The sequence below is a fragment of the Callionymus lyra genome, chromosome 8 (assembly GCF_982586985.1).
Source record: "Callionymus lyra chromosome 8, fCalLyr1.hap1.1, whole genome shotgun sequence".
In the NCBI taxonomy this organism is placed as follows: domain Eukaryota; kingdom Metazoa; phylum Chordata; class Actinopteri; order Syngnathiformes; family Callionymidae; genus Callionymus; species Callionymus lyra.
Genome location: NC_141825.1, coordinates 4,232,278 through 4,253,331, shown reverse-complemented (window position 1 = coordinate 4,253,331; position 21,054 = coordinate 4,232,278). Strand labels below are relative to the sequence as shown.

The 21,054-nt window shown below is 37.0% G+C and overlaps 1 protein-coding gene across 2 annotated transcripts in view; it reads right to left on the bottom strand.

The window, feature by feature from the left end:
* The window catches only part of ntrk3a (neurotrophic tyrosine kinase, receptor, type 3a), a 128,496-nt gene extending 110,108 nt beyond the window's left edge, over nucleotides 1-18,388 (bottom strand). Inside the window, exon 1 of one of the 2 annotated variants that reach the window (XM_087796925.1) lies at nucleotides 17,804-18,388. In XM_087796925.1, the coding sequence (XP_087653051.1) occupies nucleotides 17,804-18,060 (257 nt within the window). In that variant the 5' untranslated portion in view covers nucleotides 18,061-18,388. The remainder of the gene's footprint in view (nucleotides 1-17,803) is intronic. The other variant, XM_087796926.1, reaches the window with a different exon arrangement.
* Between the last annotated feature and the right edge of the window lie 2,666 nt (nucleotides 18,389-21,054).

Here is a 21,054-nt window from a genome sequence, read left to right as displayed (position 1 = left end):
TTCGTTGGGGTTCTTCAAACTTTGTGATCCTGCCTTTAAGCTCATCTAATCTCTCACTGATATTAAGCGGTAGAAACAAACCAAAGACCCGCGTGTTCACGCATCAGTGATGTGGACGATGATAAACATCGCGGCAGGAAACACTCTCACCATTTGTTATTTCTAAAAAAGGCTTCACATTTAGCCGATAAGAATGCACGCCAGCATGAAGAAGTTGATGCAGAGCATATAAGAGCTTACAAGTCAACAAAGTTATATATGTAAAAGTAGTTATACATGTCAACGTAGTTATACATGCCAACATAGTTATACATGTCAACATTGTTATTTAGAATCCCTTATTAGTCCCGCGAGGGGAAATTCGGTAGTGCTTTTGACAGCCATACATGTCAACATAGTTATACATGTCAATATAGTTAAACATGTCAACATAGTTATACATGTCAACGTAGTTATACATGCCAACATAGTTATATATGTCAACATAGTTATACATGTCAACATAGTTATACATGTCAACGTAGTTATACATGCCAACATAGTTATATATGTCAACGTAGTTATACATGTCAACGTAGTTATACAAGTAAACGTAGTTATACATGTCAATGTAGTTATACATGTCAACGTAGTTATACATGCCAACATAGTTATATATGTCAACGTAGTTATACATGCCAACATAGTTATATATGTCAACGTAGTTATACATGTCAACATAGTTATACATGTCAACGTAGTTATACATGCCAACATAGTTATATATGTCAACGTAGTTATACATGTCAACATAGTTATACATGTCAACGTAGTTATACATGCCAACATAGTTATATATGTCAACGTAGTTATACATGTCAACATAGTTATACATGTCAACGTAGTTATACATGTCAACATAGCTAAACATGTCAACGTAGTTATACAAGTAAACGTAGTTATACATGTCAACATAGTTAAACATGTCAACGTAGTTATACATGTCAACGTAGTTATACATGTCAATATAGTTATACATGTCAACGTAGTTATACATATCAACGTAGTTATACATGTCAATATAGTTATACATGTATACGTAGTTATACATGTAAACGTAGTTATACATGTCAACAAAGTTATACATGTCAACATAGTTATACATGTCAACGTAGTTATTCATGTCAACATAGTTATACATGTCAACGTAGTTATACATGTAAACATAGTTATACATGACAATGTAGTTATACATGTCAATGTAGTTATTCATGTCAACATAGTTATACATGTCAATGTAGTTATTCATGTCAACATAGTTATACATGTCAACGTAGTTATACATGTAAACATAGTTATACATGTCAATGTAGTTATACATGTCAACATAGTTATACATGTCAATGTAGTTATTTATGTAAACATAGTTATACATGTCAACGTAGTTATACATGTAAACATAGTTATACATGTCAATGTAGTTATACATGTCAATTTAGTTATACATGTCAACATAGTTATACATGTTAACGTAGTTATACATGTCAATGTAGTTATACATGTCAACGTAGTTATACATGTAAACGTAGTTATACATGTCAACGTAGTTATACATGTAAACGTAGTTATACATGTAAACGTAGTTATACATGTAAACATAGTTATACATGTCAATGTAGTTATACATGTAAACGTAGTTATACATGTCAACGTAGTTATACATGTAAACGTAGTTATACATGTAAACGTAGTTATACATGTCAACGTAGTTATACACGTCAATGTAGTTATATACTGTATGTCAATGTAGTTATACATGTCAACATAGTTATACATGTCAACGTAGTTATACATGTCAACGTCCAAGTAGGTTTGAAGGTGATTTGCAGTTTTATTTTTGTTAAACAAGAGGTTTCAAACAAGATCGTCTCTGTTAATAAAGTATTTGTGTTAATGTATGTCAAGTATTAACATTAACACTCGTCTGAACTCCTTTATCAAAAAGGATGTGTGATGTCAAAAAATATTTGAAAAGAACAATTATAAACTGTTAATACAGTCTCAATTGATGTTTTCATTACACTTTTTCTAGTCACGAAAAAGGAAATCATTGGGAATTATTTAGAAGAAACTGCAATTTTTCACAGAACAAACGTTATGAAGATAATAAGTCCCACCAGATTTGAGCTAAAAAACAAATATTGAATAATTGAAATTAATTGAACCTTTCAATATTTGAAAAAAATTAATTCAACCATTCAATATTCTGAGGGCATTGATTTACTTCCATAGTTAAACATGAAAAACAGAGATTAAAGGCAAGAAAAATCATGTAGTAATAAGTAAAATCCAAAGAACAAAGACATTTAACAAACTCTAGATAATAAAATTTGCAAATGTGAAAGTAACTTAAAAAAAAATTAGATTATGGGTTTGAAAAACAAGATTAAAAGATAACTAAATGGTTGAAAAGTCATGTGAAATTGTAAACTTTGTAAAAGAAAAATATTTAAAATGATTAGTGTATGTGTCAAACAATTTTAGAAAATGTATTTTTAAATGGTAGGATAAAACATATATATAAATAAGAATAACAAATGTAAAAATGAATTAAAAAGTATTATTTTAGTAATTTAAAAAAAATTGCATTGAAAAATCTGCAGGAAGAAAACACCGAAATGAGGAGAGTTAAAAAGAATAATTTGTTTTCAGATGTATTAGAAAAGAGAGAAGAAAAAAAAGATTTACAAAAAGAACCATGACTTCAAAGTGGTAACTAGGAATGAATCACTTTAAGTATAAATATGACCTTTTTTTTTTTTTACTTTTTACTTTTGAAAATGTTTATTTTTACCAGTTAATAAATGCGTATTTTATGGTCTCTTGCTTGAATAATACAGTCCGCATGAAATTCCTTTGGAAAAACCTGACCTAAGCGAATTCATAGATTGTAAAAGAAAAGAGAAGCAGTCGAGCGAGAAAAGAAAAGTAGAAAAAATAAAGTTTTACCAACAGAATAAGAAGTTGATGTCTCGGGGAAAAAAAAATCTGAAGTGCAAAGAAAATGAGGCGAGAAAATGCTGACAAGGAAAGGTCGACAGTCCGAGAAGAAGAAAAAAGGATCAAATAAATGTTATAGTGAATCTAAAATTGCTCAAGAGAGCAGAACAAGGGGGTGAAAAATATGACAGGAGAGTCACAAAGATAAATATATTTGATTCAAGTTATGAAACATTCTTTCTAAGTTAGCGTGAAGCTAATCAGAACAACAGCTCCTGTTGTCGCTGCATCAGGAGAGTTTCCTTCCCCTGCAGCCAGACAGGAAGTTGCTCTCTCTGCGGACAAAGTTGATTTGTTCTCTGGAAGAGAAGAATCCTGCCGATATTGAAAAGCAGATGAAATGTTGCACCACAACAGCAGAATTCAATTAAGAAGGATTTCCTCTGAGGTGGCCCGACGCTTCCTCGCCGCCGCCGCCTTTTCAAGTCTGAATGTGAATGAGGAAGGCGACCGGCCGGTGTCAAGAAAAGCCGCTTTCGCTTTCTCATAAATGAAAGCTGCCTTTGCTCAAAGCACAGAGTTGCCTTTCTTATACGGATCCGGGGTGAGTGCGCGGCGGCGGCCTCGGGAAGACGGCGCCGCAGGACTGCACGACAGGAGCCGCCAGGATGTTGAATATTTACTCTTTGTGGGGAAGATTATCGACTCACCCTGGAGCAGATGACGGGAAGATGTTGCTACAAATAATCTCATTGTCATTACAAACTTCTCTTATGTTGAGCCAGAGGAAGCTCTAGTCCAAGTCCATCACAAACGACTGAGCTCCTCTTATAAAGCTTAGTTTGTTTGAGTAAATGTTGTATTTATTCTGAATATTATCTCATTTATATCATTCTTTTGCCCTGAATAGACAAGAACAAAATGCTTATTTTATGCTAACATGAAATATGAAGAAAGAAAAAACTAAACCAAATAAAAAGAATATTTTTTAATTTCTTTTGTTTTCTGTAATTTTGTTAAATATCTCCATTAAAGTATTTTCTATTCATATTTAAAAAAAATAAATGAATGTAAAAAATAGTAGATCATCAGCTGCTTCCATTTCTCCAAATAAACTGATGAGGATCCACGTTTTATATCTTTTTTGTTTATTTTCGTTGCTTAGCTAGAATCTGAAATTACACTTGTTCTTGTTTTGTGTTCCTACAAATAATATCGATCAAATGGTGGCTTTTTTTTTTTCAAAAGAACACAAACGAAAATGATCGAAATCAAAACTTAACTCCATGTTCAGATTTATCCGTACCCGGAGACATCAGCTCAGGAATCTTCTGAGCAGCATTCCATTGTCTCTCCCCCGTCTCCCCCATCTCCCCCCCTCCTTCCTGATCTTGGCAGTGAGTGAAGAGTGAGACCTCTCACCCACACAAACCATCTATGTTTGCCTGCCAGGTCGCCGCAGCGACGGCAGCATCACTGCGGCCTCCTACGCCTGCTGACTCCAAAGTGGAAGAGGAAGAGCGATGGGGGCGGAGATGAGATGAAGCCGGCGGAATAATGGAGCTGAACGGGGGACGGGTACAGGTGTTTCCGGATGTTTTTCGGGCCTCTGGAGAGGATCTTCCTCCTAAGAGTTAAGCTAGAGGCAAGATCAGCCCCACCCCCCCTAAAACATCCAGAGGGTAAATTAGTTTCATACGGTTATAATATCTTCATATTTAATCATATATTTGTCAAAGATACATCGAGTATCTCTGTGTCTGAACAACGAACTGGACCTCTCTCTCTCTTCACCATATCTTCCTCCCCCCTGCGTCTCCATCCCTCTGCACTTTTTCTTTCCACATAACGCAGAAACTCCATTAGAGCTTTTCGTGCTTTCATTCAGCCATTAGAGTCTGTTGGGTCAGAACCGAGAGCCGCCGCTCTGAGTACTCCAGAGTCGAGGACACAATAGTGGCTCGAGCGCATCAGGGCGTCGTGTCCCTAGAAAAAGGTCTCAGCGATCTCTGGAGATGTGTCTCTGAAAGAATGTGAGTAGTTTTTATATCCCGGCGCTCTTACCTGAGGTCTCTAAAAATAACTTGTTTTCTATCATTATTATTTCATTTTTAGTACCGTTCAGAAGGTTTCATCTCAGACAACACTGACGGAGATCTACGGAAGCAGTTTCAGCTTTTCACATGATTCCTGAAGAAAAATGTTCACAAAAATAAGGACGTTTTGACTCTAACTAGTTATAGATGTTTTTTTAATTCTTTGACTATTAACTTGACTTAAGATGTTTCTTGAAGGAGTCAGTAGATCATAAAACACAGAGGAAGATCGTTTTAAAGCTTAGGAGCAACAGTCTGAAAGGATTTCTCTCCTCTGAACCATGTTCAGGAACCATCAGTAGATTCTGATCCACAGACCTCAGAGCCCAAGCTGGGGTGTAAGTCTGGATCAGATCAGTGATGGAAGGTCTGACCATGAATAGATCTGAATGTAAGAACCAGAATTTTAAAATTGATCCTGAAAGAAACTAATGCAAAGTTTTCAGGATCTGGGAAATGTGAGTTCTCCTACTAGAGCACGGTGAAGGGTAAGCATTGTGTTGACAATAATAACTGGTACATTTTTTTTAATGAACAATACAGCTGAAATCTGGTGTTGTCATGGAGACACACAAATGCTCACATCGTGTCCGCTACATTGAGATCGTTCATTCGATTCTTTAAATCTTTACGTTGCTATACTCGTTCTTCCTACTAAAATGTCACTTATCAGTAAGTTTTATATCAGTTTATTCTGTGTGTAGCAGTCTTGCTGTTAAAAAAAATACAAATGTTGTTGTGCCAAGAAGTTATCTTTTGAAAAAAGAAAACACTTTGCTTGCCAATTTTGATGGTTTTAACTTCGAGGCAGAAATTCTTGATGATTGCAAAACTACTTGATATTTACTACTTTGGGCAATTTAGAAAAAGTGGATGTTCCAAAAAAAACAATAAATGTTAAAAAAAAAAAAAAGGATATACTGCTGTAAAACTGTAAAACTAGATATCATTTCTAATGTCTTTCGGCCTCCCAACAGTAGGGGGCGACAACAACAATTGGTTTTTCTCACTGCTAACTGTAGAACTAGGTGACACAGAGTGAGGTACGGCGTCAGACATGCGACGTATCTTGGTGTTTTGCATCCATGCTAACAGAACGGGGAGGCAGCGAGAGTTCAGAACATCAGCTCGTATCAGAGGTCGATGGAAGCGCCTCGACGACGGCCCGTGGGCCCAAACTAGAGCTTACGGTAACCACGGCAACCACTATGCACCCACGTAAGAGCTCCATCAAGTGTCCTCCACGGTTAGTTTGTATTCAGCCGTCGAGGCAGAGACACACTCGGGGGAGCTGTCCGGTGCTGAAACTCACCACTTCAGCACTAAGCTGCTTCTTCAAGGCATCGGTGGGGGAGGGTCGAGGGGGGCGTGGGGGGCGAAGGGAGGTGATTGACAGACAAGTTCGGCAACGTTGTACCTTTTATCTCGTCTGTAAGACAAGTGTGGAGATTCACAAATAGATGGAGACCGTCTTGTTTCTCGCACTTCCCTGTCAGACGCCAGTAAATGGACGTCAACCCTTGAATACACCTTTTTATAAAGTGCTGTGTGTCCAACAGACACCTGTGAGCTCAGAGGATATCAAATGAAACGTATTTTAACTGGAAAACAAATCAAAGATTTTACTTTCTTATTCAATTTGCTATTTTTGAAGACTTTTTTAACTATTATGGTTAAAAAAACATAAAAATACAGACAATAAATGGACATTGAGTGGTAATAAAATGTTGTTTTTAACGGATATACATGACAACGGAAATAAATGCATCCATTTTGATTGTTGTCTTCTTCTCTTGGAATATATTATTCTTCTCCAACCCTTGAATAATCCTTTTTATAAAGTGTGCTATTTTATAAAAGACGCTCGTGAGCTCAGATGATATCAAATAAAACGTATTTTAACTGAAAAAAAAAACAAAGATTGTTCTTTCTTACTTAATTTGCTATTTTTGAAGACTATAATGTCAAAAAAAACATATAAATACAGACAACAAATGGATATTGAGTGGAAATAAAATGTTGTTTTTAATGGATATACATCACACGGCTCAGGACCAGAGGAGAGAAATCTTTTCAGGCTGTTGCTCCTAAGCTTTGGAACAATCTTCCTCTCTCTTTGCGCTTGATGGAGTTGATGGAGTCTACTGACTCCTTTAAGAAACATCTTAAGACGTTTCTATTTGTTCAGGCTTTTCCTTGAATTTCTCGAACTCCTGTGTTGTTCTCGGTGTTGTCTTGATCTTTGAAGTATGTACTGTTTTGAGTATTGTTTTGATTGTTAAAGCGCTTTGTGACCCTGGTCTCGAAAAGCGCTATATAAATAAATATTACTTACTTACTTACTTACTTACATGACAAAAGAAATAAATGCATCCATTTTGATTGTTGTCTTCTTCTCTTAGAATATCTTATTCTTCTCCAACCATTGAATACTCCTTTTTATAAAGTGCGCTATTTTATAAAAGACGCTCGTGAGCTCAGACGATATCAAATAAAACGTTTTTTTACTGTAAAACAGATCAAAGATTTTACTTTTTCATTGAATTTGCTATTTTTAAAGATATTTTTAAGACTATTATAGTAAAAAATAAGGAAATGAAATGGAAGTAAAAGGATGTTTTTCTTTCAATGGATACACATAACAAAAATAAATGCATCCGTCTTTTTCTCTTATTAAGATTCGACGTATTTAAGGTTCGAAGTTTTCACCATAGGTTTTATTTTTCTTTGTAATTTAGTTTTTAAGGTTTTATTGTGGTTGGACACTTCCTGTTTGGACTCCTGGGAGGCTGGTGTTTGCACAGCTGGAGCCGATCGTGGAAATCACGGCTGAGTCATGTGTTCTCAAGGAGCGAGACGTCCCTGAAAGCGTCGCTGGAATATCGGACTCCGTGCCAGTTAATTTTCGCTTCCTCCGACATTTTCTCCTGAAGATGTTTTTCTAGTTTATTGTTGCCGGCGTCTCCTGGAGCCGCCAGCTCTTATAATGATATATAATTTAAAGATGACTGCTCTTTTTGATTTAATTTCCTTTTTTCCGTCCGTCTTTTCTCTTCCATTTGGCATTCGCCGTTTATTTCTTGGAGGAAGACGACGATTTATTGTGTTGAGCTAGTGGACATTTGTTCTTCAGTCGACTTATATCATTTATTTTTTTCTCTATATAGTTGAATAACAATTTGTTAAGTTGTTTATGTTGTTGTTGTTAAAGTCCAGAAGGTCCATCTTTTTTGACAACATTTTTTTTTTTTTTGACTGAAATCATTGTTGCTACTTTTTCCATGTTGACTTTGAATGTCTTTTCTCCTACTTTTCTTGACTGATGCGAACATTAGCCGTTAACTTCTCCTGCGTCCTTCACTTGAAACCATTCCGTTTGTGTGTGTTCGTGTGTGTTTGTGTATGTTCGTGTTGAGCGTGTGTTTGTGGAGGTTAAATGACTTGAGACCGAATGATCAAATCCTGATGATGATTGTTTTTCTCTGAAACATTAGCGACTGGTCAGTGGAATATAAATGCGTTCTTCTTCTTCTCCCGGCTGACTCACGCAGCTACAGGCCTGCGGTTGCCATGGCAGCAGCACACGCATGGAAACGGAGATTGTCAAAGGGCGAATAAATATATATCGTTTTTTGTTTCCTCTCGCTCGGTTTGGTCAGTTCCAGCGTAGGTCGGACCCGGTGAGCTGCAAATAGATGGTGCGTGTTTGTGTGTCCGGCTTATCAACACAACTCGGTCGCCAGCTGAACAAATTGCCTTCTCTGCTCACTGTGATTAGACCACCACACACACACACACACACACACACACACACACACACACACACACACACACACACACACACACACACACACACACAGAGAGACTCACACACACTCGTATATGTTTGCAATCAGAGTCCAGCAACAGCAGCAAGAATTTCAGCCTCATTCATTCTGTTTTGTAATGTCTTTCAAGGGGACGGTGTGTGTGTGTGTGTGTGTGGATCTGTGTTTGTGTGTGTGTGTGTGTGTGTGTGTGTTGCCCAGGGTCCCACTGTGGAGCAATTGATCTCTGGCTGGACTTTGAAAGAGCCCTGAAGGAATAAATCTGGACTTTGGCTGAGGCTGGACCTCACGATGTGATGGCATGTTGGAGTGAGTGTGTGTATGTGTGTGTGTGGCATGTAAATAAAAAAAAAAATCTTATTTACTTCCTGTTTTGGTCCGGAATGTATTAATTCTATAAAAAAAACATGTTTTTAATTATTTGCACTAAAGGAAAATAACCTTGAAACAACTTTTTACTGATAATTGTTTACTGATTAATCACTTTGCGAGTCCCCTTTAAAAAAAACAACAACTTAATCACATGAATTCAATGGACTCGAAGAAACATTCGGATCAGAACTTCACCAACTGGAGCGTCTCGGAGGAAACAAACATGCTGGTAACCATGACAACGTATGTGAAACTCGAGTGTGAATTTTGTCAGCCTGTGGATGATATAAACGCTGTTTCGTGTGTGTGTGTGTGTGTGTGTGTGTGTGTGTGTGTGTGTGTGTGTGTGTGTGTGTGTGTGTGTGTGTGTGTGTGTGACCTTGTTGGTGTGTGAAATGATTCATTACTATGCACCACAAGGAAACATATATCACTCTAACCTGCGCACACACACACACACACACACGTGGAGCTGAAACACTATAAAACAGGCGCGGCGTGTTTGAGTGTCGTCGCTGAGATGTAACCGCAGCGCTCCATCCATCATCTCACTCCCACACCGGACGATCTAAAAATAGATCTGAACGAGTCTCGGCGCCCCCTGTTGAGAGTCTCTCACAAAGGTCATCAACAAGTACAGCAGCCGGGAAAAAAAAGTACAAAAGTTTGTGTTTGTGTTGTTATTTATGGTTGCTGACAGGAAGAAGCTGGAGATGGAATTCTAAAAATCTGAGAGTTGTTTCTTGAACATCCTTCACTTCCAACTGGATTTTTATTTTTGTTCTTTTCATTTATGTTCTTTATGACAAGATGAATATTGAATAGGACAATAACATGTTGTACAACATCTTACATATTTTATGTATATATATTTATATATATAAATGAAATATATTAAAAATGGAAGTGACAAATTTAGTTTAATAGTTCTAGAGAATAACTCGTTAAGTATATGTGATGAAGTTGTATTACATAGAAAAGTTGTAAAAACAAATTATAAAATAACTTCATTTGAACAAAGAACATATCAAATAATTAAGAAAGAAGTTAAATTAAATATGTAAATATATATAATTTTATTTAGAATTTTTTTTTTTGTTTTTATTAGATCTAAAAAAAAAAATGTTTTTATATATATATATATTTATATATATAATTCAGAATAACTTAGTTAGTAGTTCTAGAGAATAAATTAAAATATAAAACATAATGAACAATAATGAATTAAGCTAAATGTACCTATATGTAATGAAGTTGTAATACATAGAAAATAGTTTAATTTTGTAAAATACCTGCATTTGAATACATCTGAGACAAACTAAATATAAAATAATAATTTTAAAATATTATATATGTACGTATATGTAAAATATTTTTATTAATTTCACTTTTTTCTTAATTATTTTACATTTTGTTTGCCCCAATATATTTATAGTTATTTTTTATCACTTTTTTCAACATAATAAATAAATAAAACTTGATTTAACTGCTGTATTTGACTCACACAACAACTTCAGATGAACACAAACAAACACACAACAACAACAACAAACGCCCCAACAGCAGCTGAGCTCAACTCCAGTGATTGACACTTCTGTCTCTCTCTTCTTCTCCGGTCACTTCCCATCAGTGTCTCCACGTCCAGCCCTGGGTCTCACCTGTGCTCCCCATCCTTCATCCTCATCACCCCCTGCTCGCACTCCACATCCCACTGACCCCCGACCCCTTTGTGCCGCATAATTCCGGCGCCCAGACGGCTTTATTCACATTAGCGGAGCAGATATTGATCCTTGGCTTCTCATAATGAAAAGTGCATCCCGGTGATTGACGAGCTTTTATTATTGACATGAGCCGCGTTATCGATCGCGCCTCTAATGTGTTTCATAAACAGCCTGCTGGTCGTAATGTTTCTGCCCCAGATGTGAAACTTTTCCAGGCTCCATGAGATCAAAGTTACTCGTGGGTTACATCATCTCATCTCGTCTCGTATCTTCACCAGAGACCGCAAATTAAACTTGAAATTGATACGAAGAACAAGAACTTCAAACGCTTTGAATCCATATTAATAAAAATGTAATAAAAGGTTTCTGTAGATACAGAGATTAATTTAATATAATATATAATAATATATTCACTTTAATTGTTAAAACAAATAATATAAAATATTTTAAAACAAGTTGTTATGAATGTAAGTAAGCAAGTAATTTATATTTATTGAGCGATTTTCCAGACCAGGGTCACAAATCGCTTAAATATCGCAAAACAATACTAATAAAATATAAACTTAAAAGGTCAAGATAACACTGAGAATAACACAGGAGTCTCAGAAAATCAAGGAAAAGCCTGAACAAATAAAAATGTTTTAAGATTAAGATTAAGATTAAGATGTGACAAAGGTTTTGATTATTTTACGGAACGTCAAAATAATAAACTAAAGTAGTAATTAAATTATAGCCTATAAATAAAGGAGGAAAATGTGTTCAACAAAATAAATATTCATTCAATTAAAATATATTCAAATTTATAAAAAGAAAAAATAATAAGAATTGTCATCAGATCAACCAAAAAATATATATATAACTAATAACTTTTCTTTAATAAAAATAATGTTGTTGGATTAGAAATAAAAATGTATTGCTCATTCTGAGGTTTGCCTGAATATATCCCAGCTACCCAGGGCAAGGGTAGGGGACACCCTGGACAGGACTCTGCGAAATGTAACGACGCACAACCATTCAGACGCACACAAAGACAACTTGTCAATCAACCCGTGTCATGTCAGGAGGAAACGAGCCACACGACAGGACGCAGGTTCGAGTCAAAATCGACCAATGAGATTGTTTGAATAAATGGCTGATGGTTTCTGTTTCCTGTCAATCAAAAAATCCTTCGCCCCTGGTCACGTGACTAGCGTCCAGAGGTTCAAAGGTCACAGAGACGTTCCGTTAACTCGACTGGCTAATTAGCAGTAACGACACGTCTCCATTACTTGGTTTTCCTGTTCGGAAGGGAAAAGTCATTTCCCAGCATGCATCTGGAGAGAAAGGTCACGCGAACAGAGAGAATAACAAATAAGTTCTAATCAGGGAAAATTGAATCTGTTCAGACTCGACCTCAAATATTTAACTGCCGTCACCGTCAGTGCGAGAGGTCGGCAAACATGTCATTAATCCAGTTTAATATATTCGCAGGAGATTAATTATAAAAAATGTCTTAAAACATTATGACTATTAAAGAAAGAACATTTAATTTAATCAAATAAAAACTATGGTTAAAATTATTATTACATTATTATTATTATATAAAGTAACTTGCAAAATTAATTTTGTAATGAAAAAAAAAAGATTTTCATTTATTAAGAAGCTGGTAAATAAATAAAACTATATTCAAAAAAGTATTTAAAATTGGAAATGTTTAAAATACATCTGAGCAAAACAAAATGATTTAGTTTAATAGAGAATAACTTAAAATATAAAACTGAACAATAATGAATGGAACCTAATTACAATTAATATGTAATCAAGTGGTAATAAATGGAATCAATATAATGTAATTATACTTTTCCTCCAAATAAAATTAAGTATTTAAGTGAAATATTTTTAAAAATCACACAAAAAAACAATAATATTTGTTTTTCTTTTCTAATATTTTATACTTTTTTAAAAAATAGATATAAAATAACCTGTATGTCTGGGTTGAATGATGTAAAAGTGAAGCATGGATACTTTACTGCTTGATAAAGTTCAGGAGCGTCAAGTCTTCCAGGCCAGCGTCATAAAAGAAGAATCCATTAAAAGCTCACATTTATTACGGCGGATAATTAGACTCGTGCGCTCGCCGGCCGGAGCGACATCGCATGGACATAATTGATATTTTAAAAGCATGGCGTCCTGCTTCCCGCCCGCGGGTCGACACTTCCTACGTTAGCGAAGGTGACTTTCACAGAGTTGAGCGTCGGGTTTTAAATCCAACTCCATTCAAAGCTGAACATCAGCGTCGAGGATCAATACGGAAAGTTTTTTTTTTTTAGTTCTGATCGTCATCCTCCATCACGGCGGGCTCAGCGGCGAGATCTCGCCGCGTTAGCGGTGATCTTTCTAATTCCTGACGGGCGAGCGGCGGACGCCGGGATGTGATGGATGGCCGCTCGTAAAGCAGACAAAGGGAAGTGGAGAAGCAGGAAAACCACAGAAGTGTTTTCTTGGTGTCCAGGGAGTCGATCTGAGCTCTCGCATCACACCTTTGTGAGGGAAGAGACTGGATGTGTCGTTAGGAATTCAACCACTTCCTGTTCGCTGCATGTTGACGCGTTCTTTTTAACGTCCATGTAGCACGTGGTTAAATGTATACACAATAGTAGCTTAACAGCTACACACGTTTGTTACGAGCACCACATCACTAACATCATCACATGACACATCACATTTTGTTTATATGTTCAAGCGGCGCCAATATCGTGTTAGCAACGTTGCTAACCAGCCTTAGCAATTATTTTACTGTGTTACGCATCTTTTCCCATTAAAATTAAAATGTTAATTGGTTGTTGGAGCTAGCGTTATCTCTATCGCTAATTAGCATTAGTTATCATTTGAGCCAAAAAAAGAAAATGAGAAAAATTCATGACAAATTATTCGCTGAATTACGCATCTTTTCCCATCAAAATTAAAATGTTTATTAATTTGTTGAACTAGCATTAGCAGTGTTGCTAATTAGCATTAGCAATTATTATCACAATAAAAAAGAAAACAAGAACAATTCATGACAAATTATTCAGTGAATTACACATCTTTTCCCATAAAAATTAAAATGTTAATAAATTGTTGGAGCTACCGTTAGCAGTGTTGCTTATTAGCATTAGTAATGATTTTAACAATAAAAAAAGAAAACGAGAAAAAATCATGACAAATGTTTCCCTGAATAATGCATCTTTTCCCATTAAAATGTTAATTGGTTGTTGGAGCTACCATTAGCTTTATTGCTAATTTGCATTAGTTATCATTTTAGCAAAAAAAAAAAAACAAGAAAAATTCATGCCAAATTATTCACTGAATTAAGCATATTTTCCCATAAAAATTAAAATGTTAATTCATTGTTGGAGCTAGCGTTAGCAGTGTTGCTAATTAGCATTAGTAATCATTTTACCAATTAAAAACAAAACGAGAAAAAATCATGACAAATGTTTCCCTGAATTATGCATGTTTTTCCATTAAATTAAAATGTTAATTGGTTATTGGAGGTAGCATTAGCTTTATTCCTAATTTGCATTAGTATTCATTTTAGCAAAAAAAAAGAAAACAAGATAAAATTCATGACAAATTCTTCCCTAAATTAAGTATCCTTTCCCATCAAAATTAAAATGTTTATTAATTGGTGGAGCTAGTGTTAGTAGCGTTGCTAATTAGCATTAGCAATTACTTCACCAATAAAAAAATAAAACAAGAAAAAATCAGGATAAATGATTCCCTGTATTATGTATCTTTTCCCATTAAAATTAAAATGTTAATTCATTGTCGGAGCTAGCGTTAACTGCATTGCTGATTAGCATTAATAATCATTTTACCAATTAAAAAGAAAACAAGAAAAGTTAATGACAAATTTTTCGATGTATGACGTCTCTTTTCCAGTCAAAATTAAATTGATAATTGTTAATTCATTGTTGGAGGTAGCATTAGCTGTGTTGCTAACCAGCATTAGCGATTATTTTACCAACAAAAATGAAAACGAGAATTTCATGACAAATTAGTTCTTCTTCATAACAAGTTCCAAAAACTAAAATTTTTATTCATTGTTGGGGCTAGCATTAGCTCTATTGCTTATTAGCATTAGCAATCATTTTAGCAATAATAAAGAATAAAAGAAAAATTCATGACAAATTCTTCCCTGAATTACTCATCTTTTCCCATCAATACTAAAATTTGTATTCATTGTTGGAGCTAGCGTTAGCAGTGTTGCTAATTAGCATTTTAGCATTAGCACCTGTTTTAGCAATACAAAAGAAAACAATCGAAAAGTACGACTTCTTCCTCAAACTCTGGATACTTGGTATGAAACAACAAACACAAGAATTAATCTTTCAAGGAAACAAATATGTCGACAACAATGTCACGCATATAATTATATTTGTAAATTTAAAAAAAAAACGTACACATCCTGTTTAACCTCGAGCGACGTAGCATGTTGTAAGAATTAAATACGATAGCATCTCAGTTAAACAGCTACTGTACAAGTGTTTATCCCAAGCTCTCTGTCGTAAACATCGTCACCTTCTTTCACGACATCATCTTGTTTATATATTCACGCGGCGCCAACATCACAATAAAAAGGTACAAATTTGATGAATTGTTGAAGCTAGCGTTAGCTGTGTTGCTAACTAGCATTAACAATCCTTTTAGCGTTAAAACAGAAAACAAGCAGAAGAGAGTAAATAAACGGATAAATCCCTTAAATTCCACTTGTTTACAACTCAAAAACTAGGATGATTCGATGACCTCATGTGCAACCAAGTGATAAAAAAAGAGACATTACTTTGAATCTACATCAAATGATCACAGTCATTGTGTCACATCAGGCTCAACGGAAAAAAAAAGCCGATACACAACATGCGTCGCACTCCTTCACGATCGTATCACACTCTCGCATGATCGGACGAGAAGAAAAAAACAAAATATGTCGACGACAATGTGAGCGTGTGATCGCGTCGTGAAGGCCTCGCAAGCACACGTTACCACGTGTGTTGATGTTTGTTGTTATAAGACTGAATAATTGAAATTGTTTTTTTTGAGGCCGAAATAACCGGTGGTTGGGTCGCGTTCTCATCAGGATTCATGCGGTGAATAACGCGGTCGCACACGCCTGACGGACGGCGCTGCAGCGCTCATAATTGAGAGTTGTTCCCAGCCTTCAACTGTGATGAGACCATAAAGAGCAGCGGACTAGTAAACGACAGGAGAGGACATGACTCTCTCTCCGCCTCGACAAACGACCGACACTCAACGCGGCTCGGCGGCGCCGGGTGTTGTTGTGAGCGCCGGCTTCAAGTCGTCGCACCTGGTGATCCCGGCCGACGCTCGAAACACCGACAAGGACCTCCACGGAAAAAGGGCCATCAAGAGTGATGCGTTCAAGGTGCAGATTTATGTTCAGTTTCCTCAGAGCCAACGATGCCTTCAGGTGCAGGCCCAAGTGTAGGAATATCAAGTTATATAAAAAATAAAAAAAACCAAATGGATCATAAAGATGCTTCTAGAAATACAGGAAATGTGTATTTTAACTTTTATTTTCTGCCTGTTTTATAAACCCAAATCCAAACTTGACCAATCAGAGCGTCAGGGGAACTTCGGGTTGATTAAGAATTGTGGGCCATTTAAAAAGAAGTTAAAACAAACCAAATGGCTGTTATGTCCCGCAGCACTTAAATGCATCACTTAAGGGATTTCACCTGCTACAGACGGAACTAATCGACGTTTTTCACATCCCGGTAATTTTGTGTCTGAAAACTGTGCAACTAAAACAAACAAACGTTTGAAAACAATCGTGAAAACGACAGACTTCCCATGAGCCTCGTCATCATTGGGGCGTTCACCAGAGAGTGCCCCCTCGTGGACACAGGTGAAATAAGCAATGTTAAGATTGTTAAATGAACCAAAAAACTTGCCTTTAAAATTAAAAAAACTGCAATTTTAAGATGAATTTAGTCAATGTCGTCGTGGTGATAAACATTGCATCTGGTAATACCCCAAAAACAACAATCTATTCAATGAAATAATAAAATAATATTGGTTATATATTCATAATAACATTTGTTATCTTAAAAAAGAAAAACAGATTTAAGTTTGTTTTCGGTTACAAATAAATAAAATTGATTTTCTTTAAGGCTGTAAATGTCCACATGTAACCAGTGACGGTGTGGGCGGAGCCTAGAAATCCTTCTCAGCCCTTGAAAATAATGAATATTAGGTTTATTGTTTTAATATTGTTGATGTAATAAATGATTGTTTTCTTTTTGTGTTTTTTTTGAAAAGACATCTTATGAGATGTTCATTGAAGGTGGAAGAGAGAGAAAGAGAGAGAGAGAGAGAGAGAGAGAGAGAGAGAGAGTGAGAGAGATGGTATATATTTCTGGAAGAAATGCTGCATTGATACAAGATTATATAATAATATAAAATAATAATGAAATATATATGTTAAATATAGATTTATAATTAGGGATGTTCCAAATGTGTATTTTATAAAACAAAATAATTGAGATATTAAACTTGAATGTTCCAAATAATAAATAATTTTATTTTAACTTCATCTTAATTATAATTATGAGAAAAAATTGAAATTTATGAGTGAAAAACATTTCAGATTGGATTGTGATCAAGTGGATCTAGTTTACTTTAGTAAAATGTCCAACTTTTGAAGGAACTAACTTGTTGTTTAAGATGTTGAGGATGTGAAACGTGAAGAAGGTGCTGGCAGATGTTTGCAGCAGGTCTCCAGCAGGTGCGCTGGTTCGATGCCGCAGGATCAACATGTGAGACTTACATGGTGGTGATGTTCTGGAACAGGTCCTCGATGCTCCCGCTGCCGTTCCCGGAGCTTCCCTGGGAGGTCAGCAGCGGGAAGAACTTGCTGTTGTCCGACTTATTGCAGAAGATGTCGGTGGGCGAGCAGGAGCAGGTGGGCGGACAGTCGAGCAGCGAGCTCAGGTACTTGTGAAAGAAGATGCTGAGCAGGAAGATCTGCCTCCAGCTGCACCACATCCTCACATGGCCCAATGCACCAAAGAACGCAGCGTCCATGCTGTCACGATCTTCTCCAACTTCTCTGGAAAAAAAATCCCTCTCGATGCTGGCCCCGGGTCCAGGTCCAGGTCCCCCTCCCTCAGTCAGTCTAACCAGCGGTCCTAGTTGGAATCCTCCGTCGGAGCGTTACAACATCCTCCCTGCGTGCATCCATACATCTGCCCGCGCGTGTCAGAGGGGTTTTCACGATTCCCGTCACGACTCCCGCGCGCGCATGGAAAACGATATTCCCAAATTATTCCAGGGGGTCTGAACACATGGAGGCAGGCGAGAGGTCCGTCTCTGATTCACATCATCTTCTGCCTCTGCATCGTTTTAAGTCTGTGTCTCGCTCCCCCCGTCCCTCTCTCTCTCTCTCTCTCTCTCTCTCTCGCTCTCTCTCCCTCTCTCTCTCTCTCTCTCTCTCTCTCTCGAACACACTCTTTCACACACACACACACACACCTTCACGCGCACACAACGCTCCATCTCCGGGCTCCAAACGTCACCTGGTGGTCACAGATCCAACTGCACCCCAACTTCACCAGTTAATTCCCCCCCTTGGTTAATTGCTTAATTGATTACGCGTGTGGACGGTCACGTGACCAACCCGGGTAATCACTCGTCATCTGACACTTGCTCAAGGTCACGGCGGGATTCGCTGGAAGGAATCTGAAAACTCGTGTCTGAAAAAATCATATTATATAAGACAATCAAAAAAAAGAAAACTATTTTTTTACCATTGTCAAAATCCAACTCTCCTGAATCCCATGTTTCAAATGATGAAGTCTGTCTCCCCGAGATGCAGTAAGTCCTTCATTGAGACCATGTTTTAAACTTATTACTTTAGAAAGTTGCTCTAAAATCTTGGCAAACAAGAGGTTACGAGAGCAGAGTCCATTATTATGTAATAATGGCGACACTCATCCTCCAGTCAGCTGTAATCACACCTGCTTTGTTTATAAGTATATAAGTCCCTTGGAGGTGGAGATTTCAGAGATTAATGACGTGAGGTGACCAACCTCTCCATGTTTGATCAAGTGAAGCAGGGTGGGCGGGGCTTAAGATGATTTTCTAATGTCATATTTCAATGAAAAGAGAGTTTTGTACAAACAGACATTGATGATACAATAATCACACTTCTATTTAATACACACTTAAATCAACACATCAGTTGAACTTTTAATAATTATGAAGTCGACTACTTCACCTTGAGCGCCTCGTAACACAGAAAATGGACTCATGTGTGACATAAAAACAGTATTCAATGTTTGTCATAAAAATGTTTCAGTTTGATTTAGAAATTATATTTTCCAATTGTATTATAGATCAACACAATTGACATTCTGATCTTCAACATATACAAAGATACAAAGTGTTACGAGGTACTACATTTCACCTCACTGTTAGCCACCAGCTAAGCTTGCCCTGTTAGCCACTAGCTAAGCTAGCACTGTTAGCCACTAGCTAAGCCAACAAGTATAGCATTGAGTGTCAAATGTCCTTCACTTGACATTCCAGTTGAAAAAAAACTTCATTGTAACACTTTCTATCATGTGTTTGTTCACTTCACCACTATCTCACTACCAACAAAATCAATCTCATCAAGCTGCTGGAGACCTCGGCTCCTGCGAGGCTTTGACTCATATGTGATGTGACTTAAAGAAACAGTGTGTTTGTAACAGAACATGGAAGTTCTACAAGGTGAAAGTGCAGGACCAACATGAATGATGATTTTTATAGAAGAAAAAAAGCTTTTATCTTGAAAAAAAAAAGTAGTTTGGTATCAGCAGCATTGTTTGCCTCTCACCCGGCTCGCTGGGATCCGCTACACATCCTCTTAACCCCTGAACAGAGACGGGTGAGTAACGAGAGCGCATCCGTTCGCACAGACGACTAAAGCGTGGCAGCGACTGCGTGCCCGCCGTGACGAGGTCTCCGATACGAACGCTGCCTCAATCAATCGTGTATTGACTGAATTATAAGTAAAAGCCCATTATGCTAATTTAAATGCTCCGGCTTCAATATTCACGCTCAGACAGTCTGCTGCAGATTCAACCCAGGATAAATAAAGACGTCAAAACGTCAGAGAACTATGTGTTCCTCGGCCACATCTGGATGCGCTGCCACATCTGCAGAATCACGTCATGTCCAGCCGACTGAGCTGTTGTTTGTATTTGGCTAAAAGCTTTTTTTTTTTAAAAGAGGGGGGTAAAGGGAGCCCCTCCGCCCACATAAAGTTGACATCAATTAGATGTTAATGTCATGACTCGGTAATGTACCTATGACCAGAATGCATTATGGATGAACCATCGATTCCTAATGGCTGGTTAATGTACTGCGTGTGACCAGGCTGTGGTTTTCGTGATAGATGGACGCTCCCGGACTTGTTTTTTTTTTTGGTCTGCAACACACGGTTCATTTCCATTTCCACCCACCCTGAACGACACGCGATTGGAAGTTCGCCTACGACACTGAGTCATAAGACGAGCCTATCGTAACAAGAAGAACATCTGTCCGAGGAGAACCTCTGAGGCTTGGATGGAGGGGAAATAAAGTACCTCCAGCGTGGATCAACAAGAAGTTCCATGAGGGGTTTCACGGTGGCACAGTAGCACCGCCGCATCGCAGGGTGTGCAGGCTTTTCCTTGATTCTCTGAGACTCTTGTGTTTGTCTCTGTGTTGTCTTGACCTTTAAAGTATTTATTTTATTTTGTATTTTTTGATTGTTTAAGCGCTTTGTGACCCTGGTCTTGAAAAGCGCTCTATAAATACTAATTACTTACTTACTTACTTACTTGTAAGTTGGAATGTTCTCCGCGCTTAAACAATCCAAACAATATTCAATAAAATATATACTTTAAAAGTCAAGATAAAACACAACAGGAGTTCCAGAAAATCAAGGAAAAGCCTGAACAAATAAAAACGTCTTAAGATGCTTAAGAGAGAAGATCGTTCCAAAGCTTAGGAGCAACAGCCTGGAAGGATTTCTCTCCTCTGGTCCTGAACCGT